General features: G+C 41.9%; 2 protein-coding genes across 2 annotated transcripts; one reads left to right on the top strand and one right to left on the bottom strand.

Annotated features, from left to right (window-relative positions):
* The first annotated feature begins 26 nt into the window (after positions 1-26).
* On the top strand, positions 27-8,195 carry LOC306936060 (cytosolic 5'-nucleotidase 3-like). The gene is made up of 9 exons (XM_079519486.1): positions 27-215; positions 2,476-2,574; positions 3,040-3,109; positions 3,242-3,288; positions 4,803-4,888; positions 4,992-5,081; positions 5,956-6,118; positions 6,209-6,409; positions 7,259-8,195. The coding sequence occupies exons 1-9, from the start codon at positions 213-215 to the stop codon at positions 7,367-7,369; spliced, it is 870 nt and encodes a 289-aa protein (XP_079375612.1). The 5' UTR covers positions 27-212; the 3' UTR covers positions 7,370-8,195.
* A 762-nt stretch (positions 8,196-8,957) lies between these two features.
* LOC306937717 (peptidyl-prolyl cis-trans isomerase FKBP10-like) lies at positions 8,958-16,131 on the bottom strand. Its single transcript, XM_079521629.1, has 10 exons — positions 15,771-16,131; positions 15,173-15,321; positions 14,233-14,422; positions 13,566-13,711; positions 13,240-13,429; positions 12,986-13,131; positions 12,619-12,808; positions 11,619-11,761; positions 10,410-10,573; positions 8,958-9,662 (listed from the first exon to the last, which is right to left on the bottom strand). The coding sequence occupies exons 1-10, from the start codon at positions 15,965-15,967 to the stop codon at positions 9,483-9,485; spliced, it is 1,695 nt and encodes a 564-aa protein (XP_079377755.1). The 5' UTR covers positions 15,968-16,131; the 3' UTR covers positions 8,958-9,482.
* Positions 16,132-16,352: the final 221 nt, after the last annotated feature.

The raw sequence follows: 16,352 nt of genomic DNA, 5'->3' as shown, positions 1-16,352 counted from the left end.
TAGCAGGTATAGGAACCATGTATAGTGGCTTTGTGACAACGGGGAAAGTACAGTGTGTCCGTCCTCTTCAGCACGTCGTCAAGTAATGCAAGCAAGTTAGCAACAGTCTTTGTAGTTAAAAGGTTTAGTCCGTTTGGTCGTCTGCAAACGTAGTCGATTAGAAACGCTGTAATAACATTGCGTTACAACTGAAAGAGTACACAACCCGCAAAATGGTAAGAGTTACATGTGTGTGTTCTTTTTAATGAATGGCAAAACCATGGGTGCAACATGCTAGCTTGTTTAGCTAACGATACGATTGTATAACGTTACCACCCTGCGGCTGCACGCAATCTGGGAATTATTATTATTTTCTCATTTGAATTGCTGGCTGCTGAATCTGTTTTTCTGCACGTTAAGCTGCATTGTATGACTATGTACATCTGTAGTACATTTTGTTCATATTGTGTGTCCCTGAAAGTTTCAGCAGGATTTAAAAAAGACAACTAACTTAAAGGACCACTTACCACTTTTCAACCTGCTTTCATATAATAGGTCTCAATCCTCACCTATGTTCATGATAAAAAACTATTAAAAATGTTTTACTCGGTCTGTGTCTCATAGCATAGGAGGGCTGTGGGCAGTTCAGAAACCGTCCACCAGTGATCCCATCCTCGTCGGTGACTCCCCCCCCCCCCCCCCCCACCACCCACCTTTTCCCCCCACTATGTTTCTTTTCCCTTTTTACCTCCATTATGATGAATTCCTGTTCTGTTCCTTGTCTATATGGAAGTGTCTTATTTGTACGTCTCTAAATGTTTTGATGAATTGAACATGGTGGACCCTCTTGTAAACAAGTGTAATGCTTAATTGGGTCGTCCACTCACAGTTAACAGCCTTTGTATTGAGTTTGTGCTTGAAATGTACTGTTAATAAATATTTCAATCAATCAAAAACATTGATGGTGAATTCAAGCTAATAGAAACTGCAGGCTTACTATTCGTGAAATGTTGCAATGCGATAATTTTAAATCTTGTTTAAAAAAAATATGCCTAATGGTGATGTCACTGGTGGACGGGGTTTCTGATCTGCCCACAGCCCTCCTATGAGACACAGACCGAGTAGAAGAAATGGTGGTATTTTATCATGAACATTAGTGAGGACCAATTATAGGAAGATAAGTTCAAAAGTGGTGAAGTGGTCCTTTAACATTGGAAAGAGTTTCCTAATGCTTTTGCAAACCCCCAAAATCCCACACTAACGTTATAGGCAAATCTTTCCGGTGATAAAATGGCCACCAACGCAATCACAAAAGTCAACCAAAGAACAAGATTCCTACAGGATCTCCTCACTGGTCAACAAAAACACCTTGAAGACCTTAACAGGAGCCCTTGTACAAGGTTTCTTCGACTATGCATGCACCTCTTGGTAGTGGTACAACAGTCACAGCACCGCAAAGGCCCTTAAAACAAGGCTCCATACTTCCCAAAACAAACTGGTCAGGCTACTACTTGGCCTCACTCACCGAACCTACCTCACCCCAGCCCACTTTGACAGACTGGAATGGTTTAGGATTGACGTACAGCATCTTGTAATGGGTCTGGTGACTGGTCCACAAGATTCGCTACACCATGCACCATGATACCCATCATGTACCTGTCTAAATACTTCCTTAATGTCAACGAAGTTCACACCCACAACACCAGAGGGAGTTCAACAAACCATGTGCAACCCAGATTTGGCACAAACAAGGGACTAAATAAATTTCACTCCTATGCCACCAAAATGTGGAACGCCCTACAAACAGCCATTAAGACATGCGAATCCCTTGACTCCTTCAAAACCGCTCTCAAAGGGCACCTACGGACGGCTGCAATTCAAAACTGCCCCCCGTAAAATCTGAATCCCCCCCACCCCCTTTACCCCTTACTGTATATTGTAACGACCCTACGAAAGACCCGGCCGTAACTTGCTCCTCCAAGGGAGCTAGTTCTCTTGGCGCGGCTTGTTGCTTGCCTTGACTACCGAGTTGGAGGCCGGGGTTCGACTCCAGCTCAGGGTTCTAAACATTACAATATGTTTCTTTTGCCTTTTTGTTTTTCATATAGAAGTGTATATTTGTATGTCTAAATGTTCTGATGAATTGAAAATGGTGGACCCTGGGGGTGCATACTTAGTTTAGACTAGTCGTCATTGGTTAGACATGGGTTAAGGTTAGGTAGGTGTGCTGCCCCGTGGGAGGTTAGGGTGAGGGTTTGAGATAGGTTGTAGTTGTAGGACTGGTCTAACCAATGACTAGTCTAAACCAAAAACTGTCTAAACTAAGTACTGCACCCGGACCCTGTTGTAAACAAGTGTAATGCTTTATCAGTGTGTCGTCCACAGTAACAGTCTTTGTATTGAGTTGTGAAATATACCCATTCTGCAAACTGTTAATACATACTTCAATCAATCTCCCCCACGCACGCTCGCGGCACCATGTCTGTGTGTTGTTAGATCGCAGAGTTATCGAACCCATCTGTGTTCATGAGGGACCCTCAGAGGGTAGAGGACATCCTTAAAGCCATGCAGAAAGCGGGTTCCAACACCATACAGGTACATTGTCTAATGCTGCCTGTGATTCTCAACCTTTTACATTTCAAGGTTCAAGCCTAAGGGCCGATTCATACTCCTATTTTACCGCTGTTTCGGCGCTGTAGTGCCGAAATGATTTCGGCTCGTCAGACATTTTCAGTAGCACCGAAGAGCCGACTTTAGGACGGTATCCACCCCCCCCCCCCCGAACCTCAAATGATGTCACATTGTAGGCTTTTATTCGGCTCTAAAATAGAAGTATGAATCGCGCCTAAGGACCCCCTTATTTATAACTCTAATATGTGGGTGAGCAACTCCATACCTCTCTATTATTTATAACCATGAAGGACCCCCAGTTTGATATGCATTGGGCTACAGACCCCCATTGGATACTATTTGTATATCTGGGTTGTTTCCCTTGTTGGCAATACTGTGCCTGCAGTACACTGACAATGTCCTAATTCATGTGATTTATATTTGTCCAAGGTGATCTCAGATTTTGACATGACCCTCACAAGATTTGCATATAATGGCAAGCGGTGTCCCACCTGTCATAGTAAGTTGTAAATGTAGTTTTACGATTAATAGTCTAATTACATCCGAATGTAATCTTTTATAAATATGTATTATTTATTATTATAAATATTGTATTTGTGATTTTGATGTTGCTTGTGTGTTTTACTTTCAGACATTCTGGATAACAGCAAACTTATCAGTGAAGAATGCAAATTAAAGGTACTTTGGTTCTGGAGAACTGCTTGTCTGAACAACTTTACATTTGAAACTGAGTAGATGAGATGTGTAGGACAGACAGACATACATATACATACAGTACAGTATGTAGCAATAGAGATTCCTGGAATTTCTTGAAACCAACCCTGCAGAAGTCTCTAGTCTAGACATGTGCTAGCCTACACCAGGATGTTGAATTTATAGATAGATATTAGTTTGAAGAGTCTGGGTTGGAAGGTCAGTGTAATAATCACAGGTCATAGTCAGTGGTGTAATGGTCACGTGCACGCACATGCCTACATGTACGCATGCGCACAGAACAGCTGTGCTGTGATAGTGTATGATTGCAGTAGTGAAACAAAAAGGTTTGCTTTGGACGAATCTATTCGATGGAGGAGGAGGCTGCATGATGTGTTAGGTTAGACACACCAACAGTCCTACAGTCATGAGTCCGACACCCTACCCCAAACCCTAACCTAACCAGAAACCTAACCGCACACGGAAGCCACGGGTGATTTGTAACCAGCAACACATATCGGAGGCCACGGGTGATTTGTAACTGGCAACGTATGTTGGGAGTCGGGACACACTGCTGGTGTGTCTAACCAACATATGCACCCCGGAGGATTAGGCATTCTTGTTGCGTGCAAACAGAACACCACAGAAGCAGTACTGGAGCCATACTGCTGTATTGTTTTTACTGTGTATGATGACGTTGTGTATGATGACGTTGCTTTGCAAACTCGTCAGTGATTATCAGGCCTGGACTGGCCACTTGACGTTATGTCCAGTGGGTAGTGGGCCGCACCCCCTTGCTTTAATATGTTTTTGGGCCAAATGTTAGCCCTACATTTTTGACCCAGTCCAGCGGAGCCCTGGTTTTCAGACGAGAACTCTGCGGAATTACAGCGGAGAACAGAGTGTTTCAAGCTTACAAGGCAAGTTATGAGCTTGTAGATTGGCCAGCACAGGCAGTGGTATATAATTATGATGATATAGTGTAAAACTCACTCTATACAGTTATAACTACATCTCAATTTGTCTAGTGGACGAATAATTGATTGCGCATTATAGGCACATTATAGACCGACACAAGCCTACAATAGCGACGCAACTCACGCAGGGACTATGTAAGGACTAAATGACGTTGCGTTTTTTGTGTGCTTTTGACTCACCCCTCCGTAAGGCAAAAACTGACTCTGTTGAGGCCTTAAACAGTCTGTTGTTATGCAAAGTAGCCATGTGATTTAGTTTAGGGTACTTGGTGCGTCTTGAATCTAGGGGGCCGCATTCTAGCATGTACGCATGCATGTGCATTTTCTCCGGTACCATGCCATGTTACCCCGTGCAACGAGCACGACACCACTGGCCACAGTGCACAACCCTGCTTATGATAGAATGGTGCCAGGAAACCTCATCCGCAAGATCCTCACTGATGCCAATTGGGGTAAACATTGCCGTGTCTCTTCTAAATGCATAAAAGCCAGTCACATATTGTATTGTCCATTCTCCCTCAGTTGCAGGAGCTGCTCGACACATACTACCCCATAGAGATAGATTCGTCACGGTCGATAGAGGAGAAGCTGCCCCTTATGGTGGAGTGGTGAGTTGGATGGACAGACACCTCTGTGCAAGCCTTTGTATTGCCATTATTGTGTCCTTCAGCTTCCCTTCAACTTGGATGCTGTCTGCTTTGCATCTCACAGGTGGACAAGAGCCCATGAGCTTTTGGTGCAACAGAAGATTAAGAAAGACATGATGGCCACAGCGGTCAGAGAATCTGATGCCATGCTGAGGTAAGTCCACAAGTCATAATGAGTTTTTGTAAAAGCAAAAGATATCCTAAAAGTATATATTACTTTTTTTTTACCAACTTCATCTGTTTTCAAATGTTTTAAGACATGCAAACACCAAATACCTTGGTCCAAAAACGCCAGGACAACGCTCCACACGTCCCAAACTCTTCTCCCTTCTGGCCCCAAAACTGTGGAATACACTTCCCGTTGCAATCAGAACTGCAGCATCACTCCCAATCTTCCGCTGTAGTCTGAAAACCCACCTTTTCAGACTCCATCATGGCCCATAGCACTTACCCTACCCCCTTAGATAGCACTTTTTAGACTTGGATAGCATTTAAAACAGACCTATAGCATGTCATGTAGACAGCACAATAATTGCATTGTATGTAGTCATAGCACTTCATAGTACATAATGTACAGCATAGTATAGTATATATGTATAGTTTATATGTATAGTGTCATTATATAGATATGTTCTAGTTACGTTCTTAGCTTACGCATGTTTCATGATAAATGCATTTTATATATGTGATGTATTCCCATGCTTTTTTGTTCTTGCTTAATGTAAGTCGCTCTGGATTGAGAGCGTCTGCTAAATGCCTAAATTGTAATTGTGACAGCATAGAACAGCTCCAGAATGTGCACATAGGAGGCTGTGGACACCCGACAGTGGTTGTTACATGATGGATCTATGTCCAGGAATCTTTTGGACAATCTTTCTTTAGTCCAGTGTGCCAGATGTAGTATCTTAACATTGTAGGAGCCCATGCATGTTAAGCACAAATGGAAGAAGTGTGTACCCGTTTTAAGATGTACTCCCAGACTCATTATCCTCATTTTTAACTCCAGTGATGATGACTTACTTCCACAGGGAGGGCTACCAGCTCTTCTTTGACCGCCTGAATGAGCACAGCATCCCACTTCTTATCTTCTCTGCCGGAATAGGAGATGTCCTAGAGGAGGTGATTCGGCAGGAAAAGGTCTTCCACCCCAACGTCAAAGTTGTCTCCAACTACATGGACTTTGATGAGACAGTGAGTTTTGAGTGAGATGATGGTACATTGTGTGCTGTATGCGTACGTTAACACATTCCTATCCTAACCTCCATGCATGGACCCCTCCAGGGCGTGTTGAGGGCTTTCAAAGGAGAGCTGATCCACATCTACAACAAGAGGGAAGGTGCTCTGCTCAACACAGACCATTTCCAGGCGCTGCGGGCACGCCACAACGTGCTGCTACTGGGAGACTCTCTAGGGGATCTGACCATGGCTGACGGCGTCCAGGATATGGAGAACATCCTCAAGATCGGCTTCCTCAATGACAAGGTTTACACATCAACTGATTCATCACCAATGGCAGTATGACCACTTCCAACCTGGTATCCCTATTTTGGGCATGTCATTACTGTATATGCGAAGGTTTTACAGTGTTCAAAAATAGTTTATATAGACGATTGTACAAGCACACAATGCGCCACATCACTGTGGTGTGTTGTGAGCTTGCAGATCAGCTATTTGCAACATGCAACAATGCTGTACAGTGAAGTATAAAATAGGGTTTGGTTAGATGAGAGGATGGGTATACCTAGGAGGATGGGTATTAGCCTCGCGTAGTATAGAGGGTATGCGCGTGACATCATCATCATCATACCCGAAAGTTATGCGGGAACACCTACTGACAGCCCAGCCCATACATCTAAACAGAAAGGTCATATCTGATTGCATTAAATTACTTTAAACAAAATTAAATTCACTTTGTCACTCACTTTGCCACTCGATCTGCCATTCACTTTATGCATGCGCATACCCTCTATATTAGTCTCGTCCCTCTCAGTGTTAAATTTTTCCCCATGTCCCGCCCCATATTTGAATACTGGGCTATGGTTGGTTATAGCCTGGTTCCAGACGAATCTGGTTGGCTGTTACCATTTCGGCCGTTAAGTCCTCCCACAACGGGCTCCTTATTAAACTATTACCCTTCACATTACTCTAACTTATTTAGAGGTAACATACTATATACATTTTGATCATGTTTACATTTAACATTAGAAGTAACGTATTACCCATGATCTTTCAGAAAATACCACAATATACTAAAGATGTAACTGACTGTGAATTGTTTGTCTTGTGAAATTGTGACATGGTTTATTTTTCTCCCGTTTGTATTGAACTCAGGTGGAGGAGCGGAAGCAGTCTTATCTGAACTCCTATGACATTGTGTTGGTGAAGGATGAGACCTTGGACGTTGCCAACTCCATAGTGCTCCACCTCACTGGCAGTAAGTGAACTTAGTTAGAATATGGTTCATCTCACTGGCGCACCAGTATTGGACAATCCAGTGCCACATGAGGAAGGTGTCATCCAGTAGGAAGGCCCGGCTCAGTAAGTGTGCCAGTTGACAAGATTTCTCAGTACAAAGAAAGACTGGTTCTTTTTTATATTTGCCAATTTATTAAAGCTACACAGTTGTGTGAATGCACTTGGGTTTTCCGAAAATGTCATTTTACCACTTTTTGAAGCCCAACAGAACATATGGTTCTTCTAGTCATTAGCCATTGGCTGTCCAGTGTCATGTTCATAAATATGTGGGGAGAAGCTAAATGTTACTGATAAGCATGTCTTGCAAATCTACAGAATGTACTGTAACAAATACATGTTGTAGGTATTTGGGTCCATTTTTGCAAAGGAAGATAGATTTTTGACATGCAATGCCCATTGTCTCGTTCTGATTCTTAAACTTGATTTATACTCATCATACATCGCTTACTGAAAGTAACAGATTTTTGGCAAGTGATGCCATAAGTATAAATTACGCTTTATGTGACACGGATAAAGGGAAAAAAAATCACGCAATGGCACAAAAACTTATCTGAAATGTATGTGCTGGTTTAGTTCTAATCTTGAAGGGAAGTTTGTACTTTGCTATGTCATTTCTTCCCTTTTAATGATGCTATATGGATAGTGTTTTATATGGAAAACTCTTTTGTGTATTACTACAGTGCTACCAAGTGGTGAACTAGGCCACCTTATGCTTAACAGAAAAATGCCTGTCCTTTAATTCCTGTTCACCCTGATGTTAACAGAAACACAATTAAAGGGTTTATCAAGGGTCTCCCATTTTTGTGCCGTCTGTTTACTTGCATTTCACCATAATTACCTCATTAATCTCATCCTTGTTTACGTATTTAAGAATTCTGAAAGCTTTATTTAATATCTAAATCTTTTTCATGTTGCTTAACCACTTTGAACCTGGTCGACTAAAAGAGTAAAGCTTTAACCATATGCCCTGTGACTATTGGTAAAGTCGGCACTTGACCTAATATCTACAAACTCACAACATAGCTCATGGATTAAAGTTCTGTCTCCACAACTGATGTCTTTTAGATTATACTGTAGAAGCACAGCTGTATTTTTGCACAGCGAAAATAGCCTAGATCTATAAGCTCTCAATGCTTGTAGATGGATTATTTGAAGTGGTCAAACTAGCAATGTTTAAAAGCATTTTCCATAAAACCCTAATGGTCTTGGATATATCATAAAAGCAAAGGTTAGTCTCAATCCGATTTCACCTGGTTGGCAGTATGTAAAACAATTTTACATGGTCATAGTTTTAGGAAACTAGTGTGGTAGGGCTCCTTTCACAAATCACAGAATTTGGCCTTTTTCAGTCACGATATTTATTTTGATAAGCCATTATCAGTGGTGTATTTGTTACTGTACTTAAGTAGTTTTTTGGATCATACTGTATCAGGACTTTTACTCCTTGCAAATGTACTTTCAGTCCACTACTTGGACAAAATATTCTATCAATATAACCAGAAATGTTAAGTATGCATGTTAACTTGCAAATGTTATTGTAACAGTAAAGAAAGGATATTTATTATAAAACGATTTTTATTATGTTCCACAACACTTGACACCTTTTACAATAAAAAAAAACCACATCTGTCTTGCATAAAATAGCCTCTCTAAAAATATACAACCAATGGACTTTACATAATTTTTTTCAATTTGGTGTATGGGCCTAAGGCACAGTGTGAACTCCAAACACAACTGATCTAGCAGCATTTTCAAATAAACTAGCAGTTTCCTGGAATGATGGGCACAGCCCGAGTGCTTGACAAGCTAGTTCAGTGCAAGCAGTTGAGGACAAGTAATTAAAGAAAAACAACTTCTTTACTGGCCATTACTTCTCTTCACACTTTAAAATATCCGTCACCTATGGAGAACCACAATCCACCTAATCACCTATACCCGTACCTTGTCTTGTCAGTTTTGGTTGAATTCAATTTCAGAAGAAATATTGCATAACCCTTGAATCAACTGCAAAACAATTACAAATGTGACAGTGATAATGCAATCACTGGGGTTCTGTACTTCCATGTATAACACATCCCGTTCACAGCTCCTCATGTTTGGGCTCCTCATCTGCTTTCAGTTTTAACTCGCTTAGTACAATCTTCCCATCTCTATTGCGGTCCTGGTTATCGAACATATCCTTTATAATATTGTTGGCATCCATGCCTGGCCGCAGACGACCTTTCCCTTCTTCAATCTGGGCCATGAGGAAAGCTGTAAACTGGAGAGAAAGAAATGTAAAGGACCTCAGCAACCACACAAGTCAGGGAAAAGTGATTACATATAACAAACTGTAGATTTGGCTAGAAATTGCGAGACTTAAGACTAGGGATGCACCAATATAATAAAGTTGACATTTACAGATGGCAGTGAGTAGCTGATATTTAACTGTTGATAAGCATACATTTTGTGCTGGCTATATTAGAGTATTGGTTATCTGCACAATTCTGCAGCGTACCAAGCTGCAGATTCTGAACAGTTACTTAAGATTTATTTGTTTCACTGGCACAAAAGGGGCAAATGACACCAAAAACGAAATAATCAGTATCGGCTAAATTGTTACTTTAAGAGTGTCAATTTTGTTGACTAAGACTAAAAGACTAAGGTTTTTGATATTTAGTCTACTAAGACTAAACAATTTCAGATGACTAAAACTAAATGGTGTGTTATTCAAAAGACTTATTTGCCATATTTTACCATCTTGAAAAACATTTTTAAATTGTTCAACTAGCCGATCTACAGCGACTCATTGTGAGGTTGTAGGTGGCCATTTGAACCATTTTTAAATGATTAAAAAAAAAAAAAAAAAAAAGGCAAATGCGTTTAAGGGTAAGGGGTGGCGCAAGATATAGCCCTAAGACTAAAATCAGAATTTGCTGTCAAAATCAACACTGCATTTTAAACATCAGTATCGGCCATTTCCATATCAGTGCATCCCTACTTAAGACTGATGGCTTGTTTAACTTACCTCCTCCAGAGGCACCTCTTTGTCACCATTGATGTCCATGGCAGGGAACAAGGGATCTGGGCTTTCTCCCAGCCACACAAACATGTATCCCTCAGGCACACCCTTCTTTAAGTCCAACAATTCCAGCTCAAATAACAACACTGCACTGCTAGGCACACCTTTGGCTACAAAAGAGGAGAGAGAAGAATACATGAGAAAACAAGAAATGACACAGCAAGAAATGACAGCTTGTGGCGAGCTAAAACCCTTGAAAAGTACGGTCACGACTCTTGCATCTTAAAGTTAAATTAAGGTGACCTACACATCTAAAGCCCAAACCACACCAAAGGGTCAGGTTGGGACAAAACCGTTTAAGGTAAAACACACCAATGTAACTCATTGAGTTGCATTGGTGTGGTCTACCTTAAAAACAGTTTTGTCCCAACCCGACCCTTTGGTGTGGCTTGGGCTTAAAGCTCACTAGTGGATTTATTTATGCACTCTTACAGGCACAAACAATCCATCTAACTGTAAACATAAACAATACTTTTCACACTTTCAGAGACGCAGGGAATTTAATCCTTTTTAATCTAAATCTGTATAATGTAATATAAGCCTTACATGAGCACCGATCATTGCGGCTGCAGTTTCGAACAATCTAATAATTCAACTAGGCTATTGTATCAGACAGGCCACTGACAATGTCATCAGATTTGGGCCAGTCATCAAACAAATACAAGTTTAGAATATTGAACCAACTTATGCACATTTCCCTCTTTAAGTTGTGATGCCATAGTCTGGGTGAACGTGTTGCACTGACGGATTCAGTCAGTGACAACGCTCTTACGCCAGTTGCGCTGGGCAAGACCTAAGCTGTAGAGTGTATCATGTTTTGGGGTGGAAGTTGCAGGATTTTGGTGGAAGTACCGCTCAAGGAAATGACGTTGACAATTTACATTCTCCATGAATTAAATAAGTGTTGTCATTGGTGGTTGTGACCAGGCTTTTCTCTTCGCAGATTAGTAAGACTGGGACCGAGGCTATACGCCAGTTCAGTATGGGAAACATTGGACTCCATTGGCTTAGGACAGCCAATGAGGAGAAAGTGGTGAAAAAGTCACTACTAGCGACTGCATATAGACCAGCTTGCGCTTCACTCAAGCTGGTAAAAAGAAAGCAAGTGGGGGTCCATATATAATGTACATTATGAGAGCAGACACGCATACTGACCTCCATCTTCACCATGCCCCAAGTGCGGTGGAACGATTACCCGTCTCCTCTCGCCCTCACACATGCCGCGCAGACCTTCATCTAGACCCTGGATCACTTTGTTGGAGCCAAGTGTTGTGGCGGGAGGTAAGTCATAGTGATCCCTGGGAAGGAACCAGACAATAGTTGTTAAATGGACTCATCTCCAACCACGTCTTAATAGCTTACATTGAAATTAAAATATTAGCACTGATTTATACTTGAAGCTATTGTACATTTTGTTTGGGTTCTCTTGTGTTATGAAGCATACTATGCTATTTTGGAAAGTCTCTTCAAAATAGTAAATAAATAAATAAATCAGAACTATACCATTATGCTGGAACTGCATAGCCTCGAATTGCACCTTTCTAAACTTTTTTTTTTTTAAATGTTGCTGTATATATGGAACATAAGCTTTACCTAACTTTGCTACTACAGGGAAAACATGCACATTTTTACTCATTTGCTCTTTTTTGCACTCTTTATTCTATCCCTTTGTTTGCTGTGCTGATGTTATCTATGCTGCTGCATTGTCTGACTGAAGGAAGCGAAACAAAAAGAAGTTTTACTCTTATGTACCTGTAAACTGTACAGGTACATACGAGTAAAACTTAGTGTACACAAGATGTAACAATAAAGTACAACCTTGAACCTTGAGAAGCAAGGAAGTGGATATTGTATTGTATAAAGCTTACAACCAGAACTTTAACAGATGGTGTTTCTCAAGGGGGAAAAACATGTTACACGTTAACATGGTTGTAGGCTCAAGACATTGGGTTGGACCTCATCATTTTTTCAAACTTAATGCAAGTGTGCATAAGTTGAATTATTTCAAAAACACAGGTCATGCAGGTGTGTGACATGTGCTGCTGTTAGATGTATTCCTACTGTTGTCACTTGGCCAAGGAGCAGAAAATGACTATATGCATTGTATGGACCAAGAGGATGCAGTGTAGCAGTGTGAGAGGCAGAGGGCACTCACGAGGAGTAGAGGAGGGTGCCATCCATCGTGGAGCAATTGTAACGGTACTCAATCAAATCATCAACATCACTAGTAATGTCGCATTCCTTAGGCTTGTGAAGGATCTCAATCGCAATAGCATCTTTGGGGTTGTGGAAATCGATTACATGGATGTCAAACACCAGCACTGCAGAGCCAGGAATGAGCTCTCCTACAACAAGGGATAAAAAAAAGAAGATTAATGAGTCATTTCCATACATACTAAGAATGTATTTTAAAAACAAATCCCCACACATTTTCATTGTCAGTCTATATACGTTCAATTAATGCATCCTTTGTGCAAAAACACACCAAATCACCCCAAAATATCTGTGGTTCAGAGACTCACCAACGCCTTGTTCTCCATAAGCCATGTGAGGTGGCACAGTGACTTTTCTCTTCTCTCCAATACATAGCCCCTGCAGGGCTTTGTCTACCCCCGAAATCACATAGCCCTTGCCAATGTAGGTGTTGTAGGTACTGTTACGCTGGTAACTGCCAGAGGAGAAGTGGGAAGACGTAATACATAAGACCTCAAGCTGTGCAAACGATATGGAATTATGCTTCTATATTACACTTCAGAAACGGATAACTTTTCTCTACCTAGAGTCAAAGGCAGAGCCATCCAGGAAGGTGCCATTGTAGTGGTACCGGATGTAGTCTCCAACCACTGTCTTGCGGGTACAGTTCTTCGGCACCTCCTTCACCTCCACTGTAAGCTTGTCTTTAGTATTGAAGATGTCCACCATCAGCACTTCAAACACCAGCGTGGCTTGCGGAGGGATATTCGGACCTGTTGAGATAGCAATCCTGCTCAGCAGCACGTGACCACATCTACTTTATGTGTATAACTTTATGTGTACCAACTACTAGTGACACAAATCCACTTTGCATTAAAGATGTGGTTTGAATATTGGTTTGTAGCCTACCAGATCCCTTCTCCCCATAGGCCAGGAAGGGTGGAACAATGATGACCCGTCTCTCTCCCACACACATGCCGAGCAGACCCTCATCCATGCCTTGGATGAGGTGGCCCTCTCCCACATAGGTATCATAGGTTGAATTCCTAGAGTAACTAAATTAAGCAAAATAAACACACACACACATTAAAAGGAAGCATAATATTAGTATCTAGTCAAGTAGTGACTGGTTCCAGTCACTACTCGCTACTGGATTGGAAGATCCAGTCGCTACTGGATTGGAAGATCCAGTAGCGACTGGTCAGCTGAGAAGTTCAGCCATATAAGGGCTACCACCAGCCCATTGAGGGATTTAAAAGCAAATACAAGCTTAAAACCAATGGAGTGATAAACTGGTGTGATTTGATCACATTTTTTGGTACCCATGAGAAGGCAGGCAGCTGCATTCTGGACTCGCTGCAGAGTGCAAACGCCTGGATGAGGATTGGTATGCCAGACTATAATCAAGCTTTGAGGTATGGATCACTATTTTCAATTGTATAAATGGGAGGTGTAGCTTGACAAGTAACCTTAGTTTTTTTTTAATGAGACATAAGTATACAGTACTGTACAGTATAGAGATGGGGGACATGCAGCAGCTGAATCACATGGTGTTGTAACTGAGAAGGTATCTCACCTGGTGTCAAAGACTGATCCATTCAACAGAGTACCATTATAGTGGTAACGGATGTAGTCTGTTGCAGCAGCAGTGCGTTTACAGCTCTCCGATTTACTGATGGTGCGGATCTCGACCTTGTCCTCTGCATTCCAGATGTCCAGCAGGATAACGTCAAACACCAGCACCGCATCAGGAGGGATAATGCCACCTATCAGACACAAATAAACACCCTGTTCACGTATCTGTGTGGTGATGCCTTCATCATATCTGACCTATATTCTATGCAAAGTAAATATTCACACATCCAGTTGAATACTTTGTTCAGTTGCAGGTGCGTTGGTCAGTGAACCAATCATGAAAAAAGGGGTGCCGGCCCCTCCTATGCCCATCTTTGAGGGTTTGTGTGAACACAAACATTGGCTGATCACCCCATAGCGATGATTTGATTGGCTGAGCAAAGTACATATTGAGGATAAAAGTGAGGGCAGAAAAAGACGCCAAAAGTGATTGGCCGGAATGACACTTGTGATGATTTGATTGGCTGAGCACAGAATGTGATGTATGATGATAAGAGCGCACCTCACTTCACACGAGTGTGATTTTTTTCCCAAATTGTCAATTTGAATAATAATATCACACAAGTTCAATGCAGCTATGCCCATGGAGTGTGTAGTCTAACCAATATGGCATCACAAAAACAAATCTCCATCGAAGCTCCATATGGGCATGCCATATGGGCATATACAGATCAGATGATATCATGGATCTACATATTGGCATAAAAGACACATGAACTGACAAGATACAGATATCTCCCTATATGGGCATAAAAGGGACAAGGAAAAGACTGCAGCCTATCAGTGCTGTGATGCAGGTCTCTAGATGTGAGAGCCACATAGCGGCCTGATCTCTAGTCATATCATTTCTTAAAGATGTACATGTTGAGTCTCTCCAGTACCTCCTGTTCCTATGGTTCCATAGGCAAGGTGTGGTGGCACGGTAATCTTCCTGCGCTCATTAACACACATGCCCTGAAGCCCCCGGTCCATTCCTGTGATGAGTCTGCCCAACCCCACCTGGCTGATGAAGGCAGTACCACGGTCATGGCTGCAGGGGAACAAAGGTGAAAAGTTTTAAAAATAGAACTTAAGACAAGAACGATAAAAAGTCTACTATAAAGTATAGTCATGTGTTCGATGCTGTGTTAAATGCAAAATAAATCATGCATTGGCGAGTCGACAATAACGCTTACTAGTAGCAACATTTAAAGAAAAATGTTTGCGCCATGGCCAGGCCTACGCGCATCAGTGTGGCCTTCATTGCCCGTTATAGTTACATATGACACGTCTGCAACAGTCACGGTAGCGCCGTAGCGGACAAGTTTAACTCAGCAGGGTTCATTCAAGGTTAGCGGTCCTTTATTTGAGCAGGAATGCAAAACCTTTTGGTTCCCATTTCAACAATCTAAATTATTTGTTAGCAGCTTAAAACAACAATGGTTTTCTTTCAGTGTGGTTGCAATCAGCCCAGTATGAATTCATCACGACATAACGTACCTGGAATCAAACTGTTTCCCATCTGAATGGAAAGTACCGTTAAAGTGATACCGGACAAAATCCTCGTTTTGCACCTCTCTGGGACAAGCTCTTGGGATACTATACCGATCGATAACGACATCCACCAACGCACCGGGGTCGCACTTCACATCAACTACAGTAGTGTAGAGCAAAATCAGACACAATGCGAGTGCCATTGTAGTATACCGTCGTGTTAAGCCGATGTAGTTGCGTGCAGAAAATTGAGAAAAAGCACTCCTCTGCAAAGTACGTAGTAGCTCAGCTGTAACTCGAGGAAGAAACGCTGATTTCCCGTGGCCGCGGGACGTGTCTTTTCAAGCAGAGGGGGAGGAGTACCCCCTCATGACCCCTCCTTTTAAATGGAATTCTGTAAACGTGTAATGCCAGGTCCCATGAAGGAGGACATTTTCATCATGCGGAATGCCTGAATCCATTCATCCTGATTTTGATTTGTTGATTCATTTACTGATTAATTGGAAGGACTTCATGTAGATTTTCTTGACCCAGCGGGGACATGATGTTCCAGGCAATACGTGCACATCTGTCTGCCTCAGTGCCTCC

The sequence above is a fragment of the Electrona antarctica genome (genome assembly GCF_951216825.1).
Source record: "Electrona antarctica genome assembly, chromosome: 14".
Taxonomy (NCBI): Eukaryota; Metazoa; Chordata; class Actinopteri; order Myctophiformes; family Myctophidae; genus Electrona; species Electrona antarctica.
This window is presented reverse-complemented; position numbering and strand designations above follow the sequence as displayed.

What these genes read in the sequence shown, in the direction of transcription:
- LOC306936060 (XM_079519486.1), top strand. An exon ending in CTGCCCCTTATGGTGGAGTG is followed by an intron (nt 4,889 to 4,991) that starts GTGAGTTGGATG and finishes TGCATCTCACAG; the next exon opens with GTGGACAAGAGCCCATGAGC. An exon ending in ACATGGACTTTGATGAGACA is followed by an intron (nt 6,119 to 6,208) that starts GTGAGTTTTGAG and finishes GGACCCCTCCAG; the next exon opens with GGCGTGTTGAGGGCTTTCAA.
- LOC306937717 (XM_079521629.1), bottom strand. Translation starts at nt 15,967, where the DNA reads ATGGCACTCGCATTGTGTCTGATTTTGCTCTACACTACTGTAGTTGAT. An exon ending in GGGAAACAGTTTGATTCCAG is followed by an intron (nt 15,322 to 15,770) that starts GTACGTTATGTC and finishes GTTCCCCTGCAG; the next exon opens with CCATGACCGTGGTACTGCCT. An exon ending in GGCACCCTCCTCTACTCCTC is followed by an intron (nt 11,762 to 12,618) that starts GTGAGTGCCCTC and finishes GTTCCTTCCCAG; the next exon opens with GGATCACTATGACTTACCTC.